The sequence below is a fragment of the Dermacentor albipictus genome, chromosome 9 (assembly GCF_038994185.2).
Source record: "Dermacentor albipictus isolate Rhodes 1998 colony chromosome 9, USDA_Dalb.pri_finalv2, whole genome shotgun sequence".
NCBI lineage: Eukaryota > Metazoa > Arthropoda > Arachnida > Ixodida > Ixodidae > Dermacentor > Dermacentor albipictus.
Genome location: NC_091829.1, coordinates 118,766,643 through 118,788,312, shown reverse-complemented (window position 1 = coordinate 118,788,312; position 21,670 = coordinate 118,766,643). Strand labels below are relative to the sequence as shown.

At 44.3% G+C, this 21,670-nt stretch overlaps 2 protein-coding genes across 2 annotated transcripts; both read left to right on the top strand.

Moving 5' to 3' along the window:
* Nucleotides 1–9,805: 9,805 nt before the first annotated feature.
* Nucleotides 9,806–10,597, top strand: LOC135911254 (alpha-crystallin B chain-like). Its single transcript, XM_065443447.2, has one exon. It carries the CDS (start codon nucleotides 9,924–9,926, stop codon nucleotides 10,431–10,433), a length of 510 nt encoding a protein of 169 aa, XP_065299519.1. The 5' UTR covers nucleotides 9,806–9,923; the 3' UTR covers nucleotides 10,434–10,597.
* Nucleotides 10,598–10,736: 139 nt separating this feature from the next.
* Nucleotides 10,737–20,554, top strand: LOC135911253 (neurofilament heavy polypeptide-like). The gene is made up of 2 exons (XM_065443445.2): nucleotides 10,737–18,237; nucleotides 18,284–20,554. Exon 1 carries the CDS (start codon nucleotides 11,155–11,157, stop codon nucleotides 13,000–13,002), a length of 1,848 nt encoding a protein of 615 aa, XP_065299517.1. The 5' UTR covers nucleotides 10,737–11,154; the 3' UTR covers nucleotides 13,003–18,237; nucleotides 18,284–20,554.
* The last annotated feature ends 1,116 nt before the right edge of the window (nucleotides 20,555–21,670 follow it).

Sequence of the window (21,670 nt, the reverse complement as noted above, 5' to 3'; positions counted from 1 at the left end):
TCAAATCTGATGCCACATTAATGGTGTGCTGCAACTTGCAGCCCACAAAGGAGGTGTGCAATTTAAAACGAACATAAAGAGCGAGTAAAAAAATGAAATATATCTTGTTCAAAAACATAGCTGTGCAATAAAGTTGTTTTAAAGTTAAAATATCTAAGCATGAGAAAAAAACTTAACTTTATACAAGTGAAGCAAGGGTGGTGAAGGTGGTGCCACATGCAACGGTGCCCACGGTGCTGCTTCATGCTCTTTTTGCTGATTTTGAAACTTTCGGCAGCGGTGGCGGCGGTTAGTTTGTGCTGTTCACTTGCTTAAAGTGATAAGACTTATCGAGTGGACAACTTCGGGGTTGTGTTTGCAAGAACGGCAGCAACAACACCGATTTATTTTGGTTCGGTGATATTAATATATGATTGAATGGCAATCTGTACTCTGATCAACCTCTCTATATGGCTTTCATATACAGTCTAACCCACTTATAATGATACCGATTTTAACAATATATCGGTCATAACAATAGGAAGCTGCTGTACCGTCGACGTTTTGTATGTTTTCCATTGTGAAATAACCCGTTTACTACAATGCCCTGATGCCGCATTATTGGTTATAACAATGAAGTCTGGCTTTTTGCTCGCCGCGTTAAAGAAAGGAAATACGGACTGTGGAGTTCTCCTCCGTGCTCTTGGGACAAAGGAACGACAACACAGTACTGCAAACAATCGCAAGGGCATTTATTGCACCTTTCATAGATCAATGCCTGCTAGCCGAGTTGCTATCCACAAAACATGCAGATGGGCGCGCGACAAATCTAGAAGTCCGACTCACCGCGTCCTCGCGAGCGAATATGTTCGCTCCATGCTGGATCCCAACGCCTGGTCGTTCGCGTGTATAGTCACGCGAATCGTGGCGCGTTCGAAGGCGGCCACGCGAGGCGGTCTCGCAGATGCATCGGTCGCCGCGCGCGCGGAATGTCCGCGCTGTTCGGCGACCCGCCGGGGAAGAGGGCCGCTGCACGTGCGGCACGGCACGTCCGTCCCGCTGGCTGTCTGGAACCCAAGAGAGAGCGCCTCGTCTTTCCCGCACCCAAGCAACCGCGCAGCGGCGCGACGCTCGCGCCATCTCTCGCACCACGCTTGTACCACTCCAACGCCGCGGCCCACGCGGCGACGCCGCACGGAGACGGGGCTATGCGGGAAAACAAGCTATCAGGGGAGGCGCGAGGGTCGCGCATCCCCACAACTGGCACATAAGATTGGCACCTACTGGCCCCTACTAATGACCTTAGGGACAAGGGAAATAGAATTGTACATTTGTTGCACTATTTCAGACAGACATGCTTATTAAGTGTACTACTATAGCCGGCATGCACGGTATGGTATTCTAATACTACTATCGCAACCACCATACTACCATTACTACCACAAAACAATGGTCCTTTAATTCTGACTCTGAAAAATGAAAATTGTAGAACTATTTACGAGCATGGTGCTCGAACATTGAAAATGGCTGAATAAAATTAGTGGAGTGCAATGCATTATGTGCACTCAGTGTGTACATAGGCTGAGCTGCTGCACTTGTTTAAGCTGTGCCTTAATTTCTTAAAAATAAGGGGGCGTAATGAAAGGCCACTTTTTCTGCTGCACATGAGCAGCGACAGATGTCATACTTTGTATGAAAACCTCCAATAGTGTTTCATTGCCAACTTTGGTACACATTAAAGTTGGTTAGTGCTGACACCATTCAATCACTAAAAAGGCTTATATTTGCTCGAGCTTAGGTGAAAATTGCTGTCTTGCAGTTTACAAGAAGCGGTTTACAAAGAGTGGGAGAACAATACATAGAGCGCAAATGCATTTCTTTGTGAATGTTGAGGTAACTATATCAGTACTGGTGTTATATATGTATTGAAAAAAGTATTTTGTTGCACTGTATTTATAACTTCTTTAAATGATTATCAGTTTGGTATTTGTGCAACATTACAGTGGTATGAAATCAAGGGCTTGACAACAGCTCATCTTGTTGGGACATATGGCACAAGAAAGACGCACAAAGTGAAGATTTTACTGTAGTCGTTGCCTTTCTTGCGGTTCTGTAGTGACATGTAAAATGAGAATTCAACCTTACGAAATTGTAAACATGGTAAGTGGAGCTAGCCACAGCACTTGCGAAGCTGATCGAAACGGGCCTGGAAATTGAATGTCTACACTGCAGCTACAGCAGTGCTTTCCAAGGTGACTACCATAGCTGTAAGTTTTATTTATTTATTTATCAATACTGCAATCCCCACCGGAGATTTTAGCAGGGTGGGAAACAATACATATGTAAAGAACACAATAGCATAGGCAATGAGCACAATACAAATTGGGTCAAGAGAGCTGGAACATAGCAGTGGCACAGCAAGATAAAACATTTTTACTCAATACTTGAAACAAATGCTGAAAGTGATGATTTTGAAACTTGGTCATTGGTTAGATGATTCCATTCAACCACTGTTCAAGGAAAGAAAGAATACTTAAAACAATTATTACGTGTACTAAACGGGGTTATTGTTCGGCTATGTTGCTGCCTAGTAGCATAACCAGATGAAAAAGTAATTATTCCCGTGAGATCTGACCGTTAATAAGTTGAAAAAGGAATTTTAGCCGTGATACACGATTTCTTTGCATATATAATGGTGGCAGGTTTGCTTTTGTTAAGAGGTCTGTCACTGAAGTGTGTCCGAAGCTGTTATAAATGAAACGAGCTGCTTTTCTTTGCACCATTTCTATCTTGTTAGTGCCAGTTTTAGTAAAAGGGTTCGAAATTACACATGCATAGTCTAGCATCGGCAGAATGACAGCTTTATATGCGAGTAGGCGTACCGTGGGAGTAGAAAGTTTCAAAGCCCTCCTTAAAAAATAAAGCTTGCGGTTAATATTAGCTACTACATATTCAAGGTGGTTAGCCCAAGTGAGGTCATTTGTGATCCAGAGATACTTATAATGTGTTACTTCGGAAATAATTATGTTATTAATACCATATGGAAACCTTAGTTTATACTTCTCATGTGAAATGGACATAAAAACTGTTTTCTTGAAATGAATTGACATTTTCCAGGCATCGAACCAGTCGACAATTTGTCGAAAAGCATCGTTCAGCAACTCCTGGTCAGTAATATTGTCTGTCTCTGAGTACAATACACAGTCATCAGCATAAAGCTTAACCATAACTGGAATACCATGCAGCATATCATTAATGAATAAAAGGAACAAGAGAGGTCCAAGGACCGAGCCCTGGGGAACACCAGAGTCTACCGGAAGTCGTTCAGAAGAATGATTATTAAAACACAACAAATTCTTCTCTGCCATTAAGGTATGCTGTGAGCCAATTTATTAGTCTGGAGTTTTTCAGAATCTTGCTCAATTTGTAGAGTAGTTTCTTGTGAGAGACCCTGTCAAAAGCCTTTGAAAAGTCCATGAAAATAGCATCTATTTGTTTCCCATTATTAATTGCTTTTGCAAAGTCATGCACCGTTAAAACTAATTGGGTAGAGTAGCTATTCCTGAACCCATGTTGATGCTTTGTAAGTATATTATTCTTTTCCAAGAATTTTGAGATGTGATGATGGATTATGTGTTCCAAAAGTTTTCCAGCTCAGGGTGAGAATGACCAACACACATGTTCCGGTAGGAATTTTAACTTGACATCAAGAAACTGTAGCTTATTATCTACCGGTACTTCCGAAATAAATGTTAAGCCCTTGCCCAGAGAATTGAAGGCTTCTACAACCCTATTCCTGAAAGCACCCTTGTCTACATGACAGCCTAAAACCAAGTAGTCATCAACATATCTGTATACCTTACTTACTACACTGTCTAAATTTTTGGCCAAATCTCTGTCTATGCTTCCCAAAAAACCGCTAATGAACTATGCCTCAAACCATTCCAGGCTTGTGAAGAATGGGATAGCCATTTCGTGCTTCCGGTCAGCGTTGTTGAAGTCATGTCTCCACACTGTAAAGACTGCATTTTTTAAGCAAGTTGATAGGTTGAGAAAGGCTTGGTACCCGCTCGCTGTGATGCTGGCGTCGTGCGCTAGACTAATGAAAGAACTTAAAAAGGATAAAGGACACAAAGGATCAAAGGCAGAAGGATGTAGCTTCCAAGGTTTTAGTGATTCCGTATGTGCACGGCCTTTCACACAGACTTAAAAACGTGGCTGGTAGTTATGCAGTAAAAGTGGTATTTTCGGCAAAAAACAAAATAGGTGGCGTGTGTTCTAAGGTTAAAAAGAAGTTCGAAAGTAAGGATGATGTAAAGTAAGAATGTAGTGTTAAACATCCGTGCAAGAACCAATTTGTTGACTGCGCGAAGAACGTCGTTTATCAGATTCCTATTTATTTATTTATTTATTTATTTATTTATACATACTGCAGCGCAATTTGCGCTATAGCAGGAGTGGGTTATGAAAATGTACAGAAAATGCATGGGAATATACAGCGGTAAACACAAGTGAAGACTATTAAAGAGCACATATGAAAAGGAAAATACACAAAAATACAAGTGAACACTTTTACAAAAGAGCACTGGTGAAAGAATACACAAGTTATACAAATGTTATACAAATGCTGCCAGGCATACCCATGCCTGATTATGCCCATACCCATACTCATAATTATGCATCTGGGATGGCGGTTGCAAAAATTTGGGATGAACATGAGCGAATGGATCCAGGTAATGAATTCCAGTCTTCGATTGAGCGGGGAAAGAAGCTGAATTTGAACATGTTAGTACGTGCGTAGTAGGGTATTAAGTTTAGGTCATGATGTCTTCTTGTTGATGATCCCGGCGTGAAGTTAATGTAATTATCATTTGAGAGCCTAACTGAAGAATTGACAATGGAGTGCAAGAATTTTAATGAGTCGACACGGCGACGCGAAGAGAGCGTGTTTAGGTTCAAGGAAGAAAGTGCTAAAGAGGGCGAAAAGTCTCGATCGTAACGATGACATATAAATCGCACAGCTTTTTTCTGTATAGCCTCTAGTTTAATAATTTCTAACTGCTTATGCGGGCTCCAAACTACAGATGCATAATCAAGAACAGGGCGGATTAGAGATTTATACATTAGTACCTTTGTGTCTTTAGGAGATCGGGTTAGCGTTCGTCTTAAGTAACCTAATTTTTTTAGTGCTTTACTGCATATGTAGTCAATGTGTTTGGACCATGACATGTTATCCGTAAAAATGACACCAAGATACTTATACTCAGAAACCTTATCTACTGTACGGCCATTGGACGAGTAACTGAAAAGGGAGGGGGAAGATTTGTTGCAGAAAGACATCAGAACGGTTTTATTGAAATTAATGTTCATTTGCCAAGTGTTACACCAATCGCAAAACCTAGAAAACGACTCTTGAAGGCGATAATGATCATTAGAAGAATTAATCACTTCATATAAAACGCAGTCATCAGCATAGAGACGGATGTTAGAAGAGCAGTGAAGTGGCAAATCGTTTATGTATAATAAAAAAAGAAGTGGCCCAAGGACGGAGCCTTGGGGCACACCTGATGTCACGTCAACAGTAGCGGAGTCAGTCGAACTGTAAGAGACGAACTGGGAGCGAAATGAGAGAAAGCTTAAAATCCAGTTAACCAAATGAGGGTTATTCAGTACAGCATTAAGTTTAGCAATAAGTTTAGAATGTAAAACGGTGTCAAATGCCTTCGAGAAATCTATAAAAATTGCATCGACCTGGTTGCCTACGTCAAGGTTAAATGAAATGTCATGCGTGAACTCAACTAGCTGCGTTAGCGTACTAAAACCGCGCCTAAACCCATGTTGCTTGTTAGACAATAAATTATTTGATTCCAGAAAGAGCGTGATGTGCTTATGAATGATGTGTTCCAACATTTTGCATGACTGTGACGTCAGTGAAATTGGTCTGTAATTCGACAAGCACTGCTTATCTCCAGATTTATAAAGAGGGAGCACTTTGGCTAACTTCCATGAAGAAGGTACAGTAGAGGATGATAAGGACTTTCTGAATATGATGGACAGATATTTTGATGACCACAACGAATAACGAACAAGGAACGCATTGTGTATCCCGTCCGGACCGGTGCATTTCTTAACATCCAGGTTTAATATAAGGTTGAGGACGCCTTCGCAGTTTATCTCAACGTCACTGATTGCTTCAGAAGAAACTATAGTGGTAAGTGTCGGGATGAAGTTGTTATCGCAAACAAACACGGATTGGAAATACTTGTTGAATGCATCGGATATCACCGCCGGGTCGTTGGTGACGTCATTATCTATTCTGAAAGAAGTGGATGAAGAATCGCGAGGTAAAATGACGTGTGCTCATGTGTACGAAGGGCAGACTGCGAGATGCATCAACACGAGGTTAAGGGAGCACTTGTCTAGTCTGAAAGGTCGCCCTAGTACGCATTTGGCAATGCATTGCCAAGAACATGATTGCTCACCTTGTCTAGTAGCACCGACATTTTGTATAGGCATACGAATCAAACCGCTAAGGAAATTGTGGAAGCACACTGGATTGAAAAACAAAAAGAAAAATGCATCAGTTATCCTTCTGTTTCATTGTTGGATAAAGAAAATTCGCTTCTATCATCACATCTTTAACGCATTTTATTGCAAGTGGTTGTATTATGCACCTTGCTGTTTTTATGTTGACCGGATGGCTTTTGTCCACATCTTTTTATCAGAAGTGTTATATATACTATTGACATGCTCTCTTGACTTGATCGCACAGATGTGCGGGTATCATATGCGCTATAGGCGTGCTCTGTTGACTAGATCGCGCAGATCTGTGGGTATTTAAGCAGGTGGTTCTTCAAAAATAAAAGCAGTTGTTAGAAAGCGCTCGTCCTTGTGTTGCCTATTCTTCGTCCCTGTTTGTTCGCGCACAAAAAGTTTTAAGATGTTTCGAATGTAGCCTGGGCCAGAAGATTTTTTACTGATCAGTTGTAAAAGCATGTTTATAGTATACCTGGTTCACTTATTTGAACATCGGGTATAGGTGGCGTAGACATTTCGAAAGGTGGCATTACATCATTATCATTTGTATAGACGGACTTCAAGTGTTTGTTAAACGCATTTGCTATTTCTTTGCTTTCGTGAACTGCCTTACCATCAACATGAAATACAACACATTCCTTGGATGTCGGAGAAATAGAATGCCAAAATTTCTCTGGGTCCGTTGTTATGATACTTGGTAGCGATTTGCCATATAGTAGCGTTATTTATCAGCATGCACTTTTAAGCTGAGAGGAGACGTCGTCGATCTTTTGTTTTACCGACTGCACATTTTCGATTTTTAATTGTTTCTTTACACATTTCAGTTTCCTTTGGAGCAGCAATGTCTCGCGGGAGATGCAGGGATTATTGCGATTTTTCTTTTTAATCGACAATGGGCAAAGCGATCAATCCACTCTAACTATTTTTTAAAACCTGCACCACAGAGACACCATGTGTTCCGTGATACTTGAAAAGTTGTCAAAATTAAGCGAAAGTATATCAATATTTGATACATCATCGACTCGAGAGAAGTTTTGGTAAAATATGAACATTCAGATTTTTTATTTAACAAGGTGTCTGCAATGGTGAGTAGTACGGCCTTGTGATCCGATATGCCAGGCACTATCTCGCCATTAGTTTTGGCACTAATTGATCCAGTGACAAAAAAAAGCTCAAGCACTGATCGACTGAAAAATGCCTTGAATTCGTGTGCTTTAATTGTTCCACAATTTGCAATAAGTCAATTAAAGGCAAACGCAATGTTCAGCATAGCTTCCCCTAGAGGGTCATGTTTTTTAAGTGAGAGCGTTGCCCAGTCCACATTAGGCAAATTAAAATCTGATGATATAATACGATTACCGGGTTTTACATTCGTATACATGCAAAAATTGACTAAGTGGAGGGAGCATTGGCATGAGTTACCAGCTGGCTTGTAGAGGTCTAGGTCTAGTGCACAGCTTACGAAACACGGCTATTAGCTGTGGCCTCAGCTAGATCAAGCTGGAAGGCAGACTTCTACTTGCTATAGCGCTGCGTGCTTCCTGGAATTAAGGAAGACACGTACACTTGCTTTAAAATGATGAATGTACGTTTACTGACGCTACTGCCAGCGCGATCGATGAGCGAAAGATAAATACGTACAGCTGAAATGAAAGAAGCGAACGTCAGTGACGTACATACCCCTGTCACACGGCAGATCTAATGTCATTTCCAACGAATGACATTCGCTCGGAATGTCATTTGTTTACTGTCACACGGGAAAATGTAATGACATTCGTTGAAAATGACATTTTCAATCGAATGAGTTCGCCAAACTCATTCGCGTTCGTTTTGGAACGAAATGTGTACCCTCGACACCAGAAGCCTACCGATCAGCTTCTCAAACAATGTTTGTTTTTTTATCAGCTTCACAGACAGTACCCGTTTTTTAATTGTCTAACAAAAAATAGCTGTTGTACTGTCAGTTTTATTCTATAAGCTTTTACTTTCATGACGTTTAAGCAATATACTCTCAATCCAGTGACTAGGCGGCCGTCTTTGGCTTTGGCTGTGGCAGTCGCGTTCGTTCGCCCCAGCCGCGGCCTCTTGGTTATACCCGTGCGCGTTTATTGTGTTATGCCATGTCAACGGCGCAAGACGGCGATACAGAAGTTCGGAGTCGCGCACAGTGGTCTGAACAGGAGACTCGCACACTCATAAGAATGTGGCAGGACCTCTTGGGAGACCTGCGGCGCACGAAGAGAAATTCCAAAGTGTACGCGTCGCTACGATGTTTGGCCCGCATGCACATAAGAGCAGCGATGACACGCAGTTGCCTTTCTCTTGCCTCTTCAGCAGAGGTAGCGGTAGCGCCCGTCGTGCTTTTCGCCATGTTGTTTTCTTGATCTTGGGCTTGGCTTGACTCGACTTTTAGTTGCCAGTGTCGACGAGTTAGTGATCCGAAGTATACGGTGTGGAATGGAGGGTCACTCATTCCGACGTATTTTAGCATATTAGAAAATAATCACTGAACAACATTAATTATGACGCTATGTGTGCCTCTTTTTTTATTATCGTCATTGTCATCAATTTCAAATGACATTCGCTTTCGCCGTGTGACAGCGCGCGGCGATAATGACATTAAACCTCAACGAATGTCATTCGTTGTAAATGACATTAGATGACATTAGGAAAATATATCACGTGCTCGACGCGCCGCTTCAACGGCTTCATGCTTTTCAGTCACGGCAGCAGATCGGTTCGTGGTCGACTGCCCGCTCGTCGGATATGGGAATCGTCCTGGCCTTCTTGCTGGGAGGCAGCGCCTTCGAAGCCTCGATGACGAGCACGCCGTTGACAGAAAGCCAACCAGAGCGCTGGACCATCTGTAACAAACTACGGTGGTCTTGGTGCGCAATAGACCTGAACGCCTAGCAGACGACACGGTTGTTTATTCGTAGAAACACGAAGAACCTTCAAGAGCAGTGCGAACACTTTCATTGGCTGTCTGGGAGGGCAGTGCCCTCGACGTCAGCGCGATAGTGCTTGGCGTCTGCCTTCGAGCCGAGGCAGACTGAAGTGCAGTAAAGTAGATAAAGTTGAGGTTTTGTAGCATAATATAACAATGAATATAAAAATGCTACAATTAAAAGTTCACACTGTTGCATGTGGTCAGCCTGTCGCACTGCAAAGCTATTGAATTCCGAAAAGAATTCGGGAGAACCTTCAGGAAACGACCACGGCGAGGACCTTAGCGTCACGTGCACGTGATTGGCATTGACCAATCCGCATTCGATAGTCGCGCTGCCCGAATATTCCAGAAAGCGCTCGAAACCGGCGCAGGGGGTATAAAAAAACGTGCTCCTGCCGGTGCTTGGCAGACCATAAGCATTGACTGGAGCGTGTGCTGAGTTAACTTGCTGATCGTCATGTCGCTGTTTCCTCTTCTGAACGAAACGTCGGACCTAGCCCGTCTTCTTGGGGGCGGCAGCTACCTCGATGGTGAGCTCTTCGATCCTCCTTTTTATCACCAGCGGTTCTACATCCAGCCGCTGCAGAATCAGCAGAACCAAAACCGCCAGGTGTGCCCGATGAGGGGAGGTTCTGCGTCAACCATCTGCACTAACGAGGATAAGTTTGCCGTTCGGCTTGACGCGCGCAACTATGCGCCCGAAGAGCTCACTCTGAAGACTGTCGACAGCTGCCTCGTGATTCATGGCAAGCACGAAGAAAAGTCCGACGACCGTGGCTGCTACGTTTCCCGGGAGTTCACACGCCGCTATGTGCTTCCCGAAGACGTCGACCCGCAGACCATCAAGTCGCACCTGACTCCCGGCGGCGTCCTGGCCATTGAGGCGCCTCGCAAGAAAAAAGACAAGCATGCCAACCTCATCCCTATCAAAGTTCATCACGAAGGCAAAGCCAGTGGCGACAGCTAGAAGTCAACTTGAATAGTTACCGCGGTTTCTCCACATTCCGGGGCTCGAATGCCTGTATTATATGTTCCTGTTCATATTTCGTTTATCACGCATGGAACTTGAGTGACGTTGTCATGTTAATTTATTATTGTCGAGTGAGTGCAATAAACGTTTCGTTCAAGACACTGTGTCTGAGGTGTCATGCCTGCGGACTGTGAGCTCGCGCGCGCCATCGGCGCGCTGCTCTCAAGTGCTACCAAGCGTAAACAAACTTACGAAAAGCAGACGACGTCGCCATTAAGTTTGTGAGCCGCATCGCCGTACGCACTCGACTACTACATGGCTAAAAGGTTTCTCGCAGCAAAACACGCGAAGCTGTCTAAAACTTGCAGAAGTAAAGCATATTAGTACTGCTGCAACAATGCACGGCAGCCAAATTACTCGCGATTTTCGCAAAACCCCTTTCACCGTTTAGCGCCACAGGCGCGCACGGATACGCGATGCCGCCGCAGAACACATGCCGCTATGTAGTAGTCCGTGTAAACAAGCGGCGAGACACGAGTTGCACTGGAACCGCAACAAACACACTGCAGTCGGTGGTGATCCAACGTCAGTTCAGCGTATATATCGCGCGTGTTTCGGTTCGAGTGGCCGCCATGCTAACCAGTTGACATAAATCACATGGCGCGCGGAGTGAGCGAAAACGCGAGAGGTGCTGCGCCCATTTGAAAACACAGGGAAGATGGCTGCCGCTTCAGTGTCGCCGTCGGAAGGGTTGGAGGAGCCCAAAAAAACCTCGGCAGAGTCGGATAATTCGGCTGAGCTCGACAACCAGGCGGAGAATTCGGAGGATGCCGAGAACACGGTGCTGCCCGGAAATCTGGTGGAGTCCGTGCTATCGGAGGAACCAGACGCGCAGGAGCCGCCAGCCAAATCGGATGAGTCCAAGAAATCGGAGAAGGCCAAGAGGTCTTCGGAGAAGGCGAGGAAGCCCGGGAGGACCAGGAAGCCGGAAAAGCCGAAGAAGGTGGTGGTTATAAAGCCTAAGAAACCCATCAAGCCGAAGAAGCCGGAGAAACGTAAGAAGGCAGACAAGAAGGCGTCCTCCGCCGAGTCCGATAAGTCGGCCGAGAGCGCGGCAGACAAGCCGGAGAGACCGAAGAGGTCCGACAAGAGCAAGAAGGCGGACAAGTCCAGCAAGAAGCCCGAGAAGCCTGTCAAGAAGAAGCGTGAGAAGACACCGGAACCCGAGCCGGAGCCGCTGATCAATCCCGCGGATTACCGCTACCGTACCAAGCCGTCGTTCTACCCGCTGCAAGCGAAGCAAGTGGCGCTCAACGTTCTCGGCGCGCTGATAACCGAGACCAAGAAAGGGAGCACGACGAGCATCTACGAGCGCGCGGCGGTGCTCACGGGCGTCAGCATCCGGGCCCTCTTCAAGTGGGTCGCCGAGCACGAGAGGAACGGCCACGTCCTGACGCCGCAGACCAAGCTGCGCGGCGGCAAGGGCAAGAAGCGCAAGCGGAGGAACGCCGACGGCATCCTCGTCACACCCGAGGAGTACGAGCGGGCCAAGGCGCTCGCCATCGTCGCAGAAGGCGGCGACCCGTCCGCGCCGCCCAAGAAGAAGCGCAAGCAGTCCCCCAAAAAGAAGCGCGACCCCAACGCCCCTCCGGAGTCGGCCGACGGCGCGCCGGCCGCCCCGAAGCGCGTCAAGCGCCCGCCGGGCACCGGCTCCCCGCGCAAGAACGCCAACAAGGACCCGGCGGCCGTAGCAGCGGCCGCGGCTGCGGCCAGAAGTGTGCCGGCGGCGATGATGCGCCCGCCGACGGACGTGCGGATGGCGGCCGCGGCCAACAACGCGATGGGCGCGTACGGCTTCCCGACGCCGTGCTTCGACGCCCGGGAGTACGCGGCCCGGATCGCGCCCATGATCCGGCCGCAACTGGACGTGCGTACCGCCGTCGGCGACAACGGCGTGGGCAGCTGCAGCTACGCGTCGCCCCGGCCCACGGTGGCCGCCGACGACTTCGGGGCTCGACACTCGCCGGTGATGCGGCCGGACGGTGGCCGGCCCAGCTGCGGCTACGCGTCGCCGCCCGCGGACTTTGCGCGGCACTCGCCCGTGATGCGGCAGCAGCAGCAGCAGCAACCGTCGGACGTGCGACCGCCGACCGACGCGAGCAACGGCATGGTGATCGCACCCGGCCGCGTCGACCACCGGGATTACGCGGCGAGGAACTCGCCCATCATGAGGCCGCCGCCCGACATGAGGGTGGTGAACACAGCGGATGCCAACAGCTGCAGCTTCGCGATGCCGCCGCGCGCCGACGTCAGAGACTACACGGCAAGGAACGCGCTGGTGAACCGTGCCGCGACGCAGGCGAGGCCGGGCGACGGCTTCCTACGCATCGTCGACGTACGGCACTACGACGAGTCGCAGGACATGGTGAATGCGGCCGTGCACTGTGCCCAGCAGCAGCAGCACCAGCAGCAGCAGCAACAACACCACCAGCAGCAGCAACACCAGCAGCATCAGCAGCCACAGGCGTTCACGCACGACATGACTGGGCGACCCACCGCAACCTGAACCATCGTGCAGGATGTTGGCAGGTAGCAGACGATCGCATTCACTTTCTTCCTCACTGCGTGTAGAGACACAGCACATTTTAATGCCAACGAACATCACATCATCAACATCGGTGAATACCATTCTGTGTCCGTGAGTTGTTGCTGTCACCATTCTAAAAGCCTGTGTGCATCATGTGGCTTCTGTATGGAGTGCGTGTGGTTTAAGAATGCTCATTCATTTAAATGTCATGCAGGGTTTGCACTTCATATATGCATCACATGTAGTGGGCCTATGGCAGAGATCTGTCTATTGTATAACACAAATTCACAAGTAGCAGCTATTCCCTGTAGATTTCATTACACTTTTTTTTTACTTTCTAAGGTAAACATGTGGGTCTTTATCAGACTCCCAAAACTCTGTGTGAAACAGCTTAAGTGCACGCATGTACCTACTTCCCTGCAGTGACCTTTGCATCCGCATTTTTACTGTACTGTCGGAAAACGTCACGAGCTTGGGCGCATGGTACGGAGCTGTTCTTTTCTTGCATACTGATTGCTCTTTGACTGAGGAGTTCCTTGTGCACAGCTACTGCTCATTTGGCTGCAGTAGCACAGCTTCAGTGTTTGGCCTTCAGATTTGTAGCGCATGAACAATTACCAGTATGGCCACAACCTCCTCACTTAATTTCTTCAGTGCTGGTCACTTTGTGTAAGCCTGCTCGCATGTTGGGCGTGACGCTGCTGTATGAGGGCGTAATGGGCCAGGTTCCTAGAGCAGCAGCTTGCCTGAAAAAGTAACGGTGATGTTGCAATTTAGAAGTTTGTATTTGCTGTAACTTTACGTTACCACTTGAAGGCCAACTGCGACGAAACTTCCCTTTGTGAAATTTGGTTATAAATAGGTAGTATATGCTATTGCAAAGCAACCTTGGCAAGGCTGCTATAGTAGGATACAACTTAAAAAAAACAGCAGTTGGCAACCAAGGCACGTAGACTGCGCCAGGTTGTTACTCCACCAGCCAATCACAGAAGCAGACAAAATCGTTGTCATACGATCATTTCAAAATGGCTTCTACTTGATACCTCCGGTGTGTCGACTGTTCTTGAAGAGTCTTCATTGGCGGAAGCAACGAGGCGTACAACAGACACGGACAAAGTGTATGAAGTCTGAGCATTTCACTCTTCAAAAGTACGTGATACAGTTGATTTCACTGCTGACCCCATTTTACTCACGAAACTTCACTGCCAACTGAAGTGAAACTTGACAATAAATAGTTGCAGCAAAGCAAGCATTTTATTTCAGTTCAATAAACAATTGGGCTTTCACCGTTCTGCTATATTATACAAGTGAAAATGTACAAAATTACGCGCTTATAGTTTTATTTTTGTAGTTACTGCCTTATTTAGGTAACAGGAAAAGTTAGAAGTACGAACTATTTGCAGCCTCGTGGAGGAACAGTGGCTGGTGGTTATGAGCGCATGGGCGGGGCTTCGCTGCAAACTTGAGTTGTATCCGACTATAGGCTGGTAACGTTTTTTTTCGTTAACCTTTAAGCAGACCAAACATGCACCTAGTTGTTAATGGATGTGATGATGGAAAGCTTAGCATATCACCTCTAAGAATTTCTGCGTGCTGCGAGGTGGAAAATTCTCAACGTAATTTTCAAGAAGCCAAGCTAGTTCTCGACACTTTTGGTTCTTTCCAGCATGTGGGGATGTCAGCACTTTTCTCAGTTATGATATGAATTCAAGCTTTTCGTGTATCATCCAGTTGTACTTTAAGCATAATATTTTGCATATATGCTGCTTGATGTATCTACACTATCTGAAACTACGCTTTTTTACGCACTCCAAAATTTCGTTGCAGTTGGCCAATAACCATATTCTTGATTGCCAGTCCACCAGTTGCTTCTGATCTCCAACCGTTGACTGTTATTCTCTGCTCGTGTGATGGCATGTGCATTGACACCATGTGTACATAATATGTTGCATGCAACCGAGAAAGCCTAGACTCGAAATATTTCGTGGCAAAACATAGGCTAGTTTGTGACAGTATCACAGACAATGAAGGAGAGTGCTTCTTCCTCTTGTATTGTGCAGTTTCCATGATTCCCATTTTGTCTTGCACCTAACTTTTGCAAAAAAAAAAAGAAAACACAGTTTAATTGTGATTTGGGGAGAGTAGAGCTCCCACTTCATTGTGAGCTTTGTTGTGGGCTGGCTAGCAGTTTGAGTGGCAAATATCATTTCCAAGTGCAGTATTCTTACAGTTTCCTTTAGTATTGCCTTCTGTGCTGTTCTTGCAACAACTGTTGGATGATTTGGCTTAAATAGATAATTTGCCATTGAACTTGCTTTTTCTCGAATTGCCCTGCAACTACTGTTAATTGAGGTTAACGTGTATTGAGATTTATTCTAAACATGACTATTTTATTAGCACAGTGAGCCCCTTTTTGGCATGACCTAGATCTAGCAGAAATAGGCATATCATCTGTACTTGGAAATATTTAGGCAAACTGTAATGCTTATGTAGGTGTATTCCTTCACTGATTCACTCGTTTGCACCACATTTGTCCACAATGAGTATTGGCCCTTGCTAGTCTTAACAAAATACTTTGGCATGCCCAAAACAGCCTAAATACGGCAGCATCGTCAATGTGCAACTCCTTGCTTTAATTTGGCAGCATGTGTCCATAATGTCACAATCTAAACCTGACCTAACATGGTGAAGTTGAAAAGTGGTGGTGAAGTTGATCGACATATATAGGTACACCAGGCAAGCTGTATGATTCTTTTAGCCACACCTGTGATTGAAACATTATGCCACTCGGTGTATCACCAGAATTTTCTTCTCTTGCGGAGAAAAAAGAAAACTTGTGAATCGGTATCAAAACCATTAAAGTTAGCGTTCTTAGAGAGATTGAAAGTGCCAGAGTTTTTCTTGTGTATTCTTCAGATTTGATAACATTTATACAAGAAAAAGTAAACATAAAATAGGTTATAAAAGAATAAAAGGAACAAGCATTGCAGTAAATTATTTAGGGCACTGTGACACTTCCCTGTACTTTTGATATGATTTAGATGGTTTGGCCCTTGATATTGTAATGGCCGGGGAGCAAGGAACAGCCACAACAATAGTACGTACCAGACGACAGAGTGCTTTGGGCCCCACCATTCTTGTCTGGCGTTTCCTGCTGTGGCTGTTGGCTGTGCACGGCACATTGCAAGTTGAACGAACACCAACTAGCCCAATTTCTCGCTGTAATACTTATAGACCTTTAATTAACCCTTTCTGGACCGATTACAAGTATAGTCGTCCTGAGAAAAAGTACCTTGCAGTGTGCTTAAATGTTGGTTCTTTACTGATTTTTATTTACACACAATAAATGGGGCAGGTAGAGAAAAAAGCCGCGCAGACGTGGTTTGAGGGACACTCAACCCCCTTGGTTGCATAAAGCTGCAGAGATTCACACACTTTGCATAATATATAAAACATGGAATGCAAGAGAAATAAAGTAATGGAAAGAATTGTGAGTAAATCTGTGGCTTTGTTCTAGCTGCAGTTTTTGACACTAGATTGCCTGTGTCTAGCCTTTTTCTTTATTTTTGACTGCTGAAATGCACTGAAAAGTAGGTAAAATGTTTTTATTTTTTTTATTTCCGGCGGTATGAAGAAGGTTAGCAGAAAAGAAATGACAAGTGAAAAATGGCATGTTGGTACTCTTAAGGCTGTCAGGTGTAAGGAAGGCATATATTAGGTGCATGCACTGATTTGGTTTCTGTGTTTTGTGCATCACCATTTTTTTCAATGAGGAAACATACTTCGTGGATAAAAGTGAGCTTATTTGGAACGGTGGTCCAGCACCTTGCTAATAAACACTAACATGAGGTAGCTAAGGTGCACTAACACATGTAGAGCATTCCTGACTGCATGCTTTGGAATAAGAATTGGAATACACTAGGAACAGGACCAATTGTACAAAATGAAGCTGTCGCATGTATCTTCATTGTGGCACTGTGTGCAAAAAAGAAATGTAAAATGAGTTTTCAGCTCAGTGAAAACAGGTGAAAACAACATGGAAGGCAATGCCCACTATGTAAATTCTTTTACGCTGCTACCCAAAGAGTTGAGGGTGAGAATGCTTTTTCTTAATTTGTTATTTGTCTATTGTTCATTGCTGGTCTGATGAAAGGTAGTTGTGTGTGCAAGTCCTGCATGTCAGCATTGCTCAGTGCCACTTCTCGTTGCTAGCACGCAGCACTGTGCGCTTATTGAGAGTGCAATTCCATTGAATCACAAGCGACAATGCCGGGTTGATGTAATGCAATTCCTTTTGCTCGATTGTATTTTCTATCGTATACCGCTTACAAATGGCTGATCGTGGTGGTAACATTAGCAGAGCGCCACTCTGATCACTGACAAAGTGCAAAGAGGACATAAGAATGGGAGTAAAGGCGATGCATTAATTCAGCCTTGAACTTGTGAGTTGCAGCTTTTTCTGTTTTGAAAGCCAGTAATGGCTTTGTGAAGCCCACGGGACTTATCCTGGTGTATTTGTTGTGTTGCAAGTTGTAACTTTTCATTGTGCAGTCTCTGTCCAAAAATTTGTTGTGCTGTCACTCCTCTTTTCCACATTTAATTCACAAATCGGGTAATGCAAAAGCAGCAGGACTGTCATTGCCCTAAGTAAACTTCCGCTATAAGTGCATTAAAGGGATGCTAAAGCTAAAAATAGGCTCAGCTGTATTAGTAAATTGTGCTTCTATAATTAAAAAAAAGATCTACATGTACCATGAGAGAGGGCTTGGTAACCCAGAAAAATGTGAAGATAAAAAAATTGGTGGCAGCGGCGCCTTGAAGTTTCTGCACGAACTCACCATTATGTTGTTGCTCAGTGGACCTAGTTAAATTTTTCATTGGTAAAAATGGACTACATTGTGTCCTAAAGGAGCCGAAGACTAAACATAGAAACTGTTGAGAACTTCTGCTGAACCACAGTAGTTGAAACAAGAAAATGCACTTAGCGAGAACCTCAAGTCTGTCCTAGGGGCATGGTTTTTTGTTAGTCACCATCAGTCGCAACCTCTAACTTTATTGTCTGTTTGTGATGTTTTACTGAGGTTTCACTATCAAATAAAAAAAAAAAATGTGGGAGTTGGTTCTTCACCTTCTCCTCTGGTAAATGAATGAATTAATGAATGAAATTAACGAAAGCAGTTTTGGAAAAATACTTTATCAATATAAGCTTATTTAGTGTGCCTTTGGTGTACTTTTAAGTTGTTTATCAGCTTATGACAAGGTTTTTCTGCATTGACTGCTGGCACCATTCAGGAAAAAAAAAAAAATTGGAAGCCCACCGAAAAAACTTTTTCAGCCATGCTTATGGCCACTACACTGCTTCGTCACTAACACTTTTCGTTTTGTTGGTGAGTTAACCGATAAGAATTAACTTGTGCGATTGAACAATGAGGTTAGTAAAACAGGGGCGTTGTGTCAAAGCTGCGCTTGGGCGCTTTCTTGTTAAGGCTCTGAAATATTTTGCTGGCTACTGAAAGTAGGGAACCGATCTCATCGCCTTCAAAGCACATGCACACGTGCCTTGCTGGCGCCATTAACCATGCACGTGAGTTTGAGGAATACCTTGAGGGGAAGGCCCAGGGCAATGTGGGTTTTTCCAGTGTATTTTGGAGCCCACATTTATTGTAGGATCCTCTATTGCCTCCCTGTGTCGTGACCTCGCCCTATTTGCCGCTTTATCCACTATGACTACAACTGGAGACATCCTTTGTAGCAGCAGGGACACAGTGAAGGTCATGTTGAAATTGATTAACTGCTATCAGCACGCAGGTTGGAATTGAGAGTATGACGAAATGTGATGAACGTTGAAGATCAACACCAGCCACAAAATATTTAATAGGGCAATGCTTCGGCTTCAGCGTGGGAGCCTGGGTCACAATAAAATTAAAAAGCAACAAAACAGTTGCCTAAGTACATTGTCTCAATCAGTCACATTACTGCAACATGCCTAATTGACTGTTTCATCACAGTTTTTATCTCGTGAACAAGGCTCCCATGAGGGAGCCAAGAAATTGCTCTACTGTATCATTTGTGGTTGGTGTTTGTCATCATCTTGCATCAAAACACACATTAATTTGGCTCATAAATGTGTGCATGTGTGCTTCCATGTGTAAAAAGTGTGTTACGCAGTAATGTTGCTTTCACTTGTGTGGTCCACAGTGACTGCAAGTTGAGCAGCTTGTGCAGAGAACTCGGTAGTTTTTAAGGAGAGCAACTCTTAAGTTGTAACCCTGTTTTTCTTGTGGCCATATTGGCTAAGAACACATCTTGCTTTGTAAATTCAGCTGTAATATTTTTGTGGAAGCTGCATGTATAACTGGTCTCACGCGGATGCTTTACATTAACCTTTCTTTGTTTATACAGTGTGCAGCCTGCGCACTTTTCAGTTTAAACATTTTCAACATGCAGTCCTCACTGCAGTCAACAGTGTTTTGTAGTGTGCTTGGCCATCTTGACGTGCCTCCGTCAGTATATTCTGATTTAATGTGCGTGTTTGGAGTATAGCTTAGCGTTGACTCTGCGTTTATGTTCATATGTAACTGTGTCGCGGCTCTTGTCTGCATCCTCTTGGCTTTTTCCATTGTGCTAACGATGTAACTTTTGTCATTGTGAAAGGTGTGTTTGACCAATGAGTGCTGTGGACACCAATGACAGGGGTTGCACAAGAGCTATGTATGCAAATTTCTTAGCGCCAAGTGCTTGTATTTTGTGAGGTAAGCGAATCAAAAGTAGGTTAGTGCTCAGAGTCGTCCGAGTGAAAGAAGCAGCAGTTTTCTCGCGAACTTTCAAAACATTTGCCTGCTTGAGTCGAAGTAGAAATTTTAATTGCAAGTATTCAACATGTGGCAAGGAAAGAAGCCTGTGCTGTGTGGCTGAACAGGCAAGGTGTACAGAAGAGCTGCGGATTGGGCGAGTTGGTGTTCCATGGTAATAAAATTCAAACAGCGCTAGACGACAAGACCAGAGAGAGGAGGAGACAAACACGGCGCTGTGTTTGTCTCCTCCTCTTTCTGGTTCTGTCGTCTAGCGCTGTTTGAATTTTATTGTTACCCAAGGTGTACAGAACGGATCGTGTGATGTGTATAGTATCAATCAAATGCATCATTCAGGTTTATGGATGACAAGAGCAATTCCTTGCCGTCAGCATCAACTGACCTCCCCGGTCAAGAGCATTCCTTGGCACTTTCACAACACTGCTTTAAATAAGGTCAACCTGGTGCCCCTCTATGTAGGCGAGTTTTTTTTTTTTTATACAGTTGTGTTTGTGTTCAGGACTTGCTACAAACCTTAAAACATATTGCACCATGAAACGTATTTGTTTACTTTCATCGCTGTTCTTGTACCTCAGTGGCTGTGTTCACAGCTATGGAGATGACTTTGCATAAATTGCCTCTGAGGACTCTCTTGTATCCAAGTTTCTTTGTGGAGATGCTACTGCAAGCTTCCATTAGATGCTGATGTCGTGACAAATAAAGATTTACTTTGAACAGTACCTTAGTTATGTAATTGAATGAATGAATGAATTTATTTCTCCTGTTTACAACAGAAAGGAAGCAGAAGCTAAAGGCCATGTGGCCTGACGAAGGCTTCTGCTCCCACAACAATTCGGCACGCAGGCCGTACGCAGCAACATGTATCATACATACATACTGAAATCAACTGGAATAGTCACGAGACAATATTGTTTTCGTGAAATAAAACATGTATACAAGAAATATGAGAAACGAACAGGATACTCAAAGTACGATGTATTTTGTATGAGACCAACCACAACCAAAGAACAAAAGAAACAAAAGACTGACAATTTATAGTGTGGTTCTAATCAGACGAACTCAATATTGTTCAGGATGAGAAAATGTTTGAATTATTTATTCGAATATTCTATAATTTCATCTTCAAAATCACGTAGGCGATTTGGTAGTGAAGGTGCCTGGTAACTGACTAGTTGTTTTCCGTAATTGGTTCTTATTTTTGGTGTTCTCATGTTATGTTGTCGAAGGCTGTAATGCGGATTGGTGGGTACATTCAAGATGTACTGCGATTTGTTCTGTTTAATGTATTGCAGCAACTTGTAGTAATACACCTGGTTTGCCTTTAACATAGAGTGTTTTATAAAATATGGTGTGGTTCTAAAGTTTTGTACAGGGCCATAGTATCCCTCGAATGCGCGTAGGACTTTTTTGTAGCACTATCAATTTATAATTTTTTTGCGAAGTAGTGCCCAAAATTAAAATACAGTAGGTTAATCTAGAATAAAAGAGTGCGTAGTATAAAGAACTTTTCAACCATAGAGGGACCAGAGTACTCAGTCTGTATAAGCAGCCAACAGTTCTGCTTAGTTCGATAGCAAGTTTGTCGATGTGCATGTTCCAGGCCAAATCCTCTTGGAACCACACTCCTAGAAATTTTTGACATTTTACCTGTTCTATCAGCCCGTCTTCAAATAGAATAGCCGCAGTGCAGTTACGTGGTTTATTAGTAGGAGCAAATATCATATATTTCGTTTTGGGTGAATTCGTTTGTAGCTTATTATGTTGTAACCAGCAAGAGAGTTGCTTCAGGTAATTGTTAACTTTTGATTCGATCTCTGTTATAGTAGCAGCTTTAA

Bases quoted from the DNA above. Each gene is read 5' to 3' on its own strand.
- LOC135911254 (XM_065443447.2), top strand. From the start codon at position 9,924: ATGTCGCTGTTTCCTCTTCTGAACGAAACGTCGGACCTAGCCCGTCTT.
- LOC135911253 (XM_065443445.2), top strand. From the start codon at position 11,155: ATGGCTGCCGCTTCAGTGTCGCCGTCGGAAGGGTTGGAGGAGCCCAAA.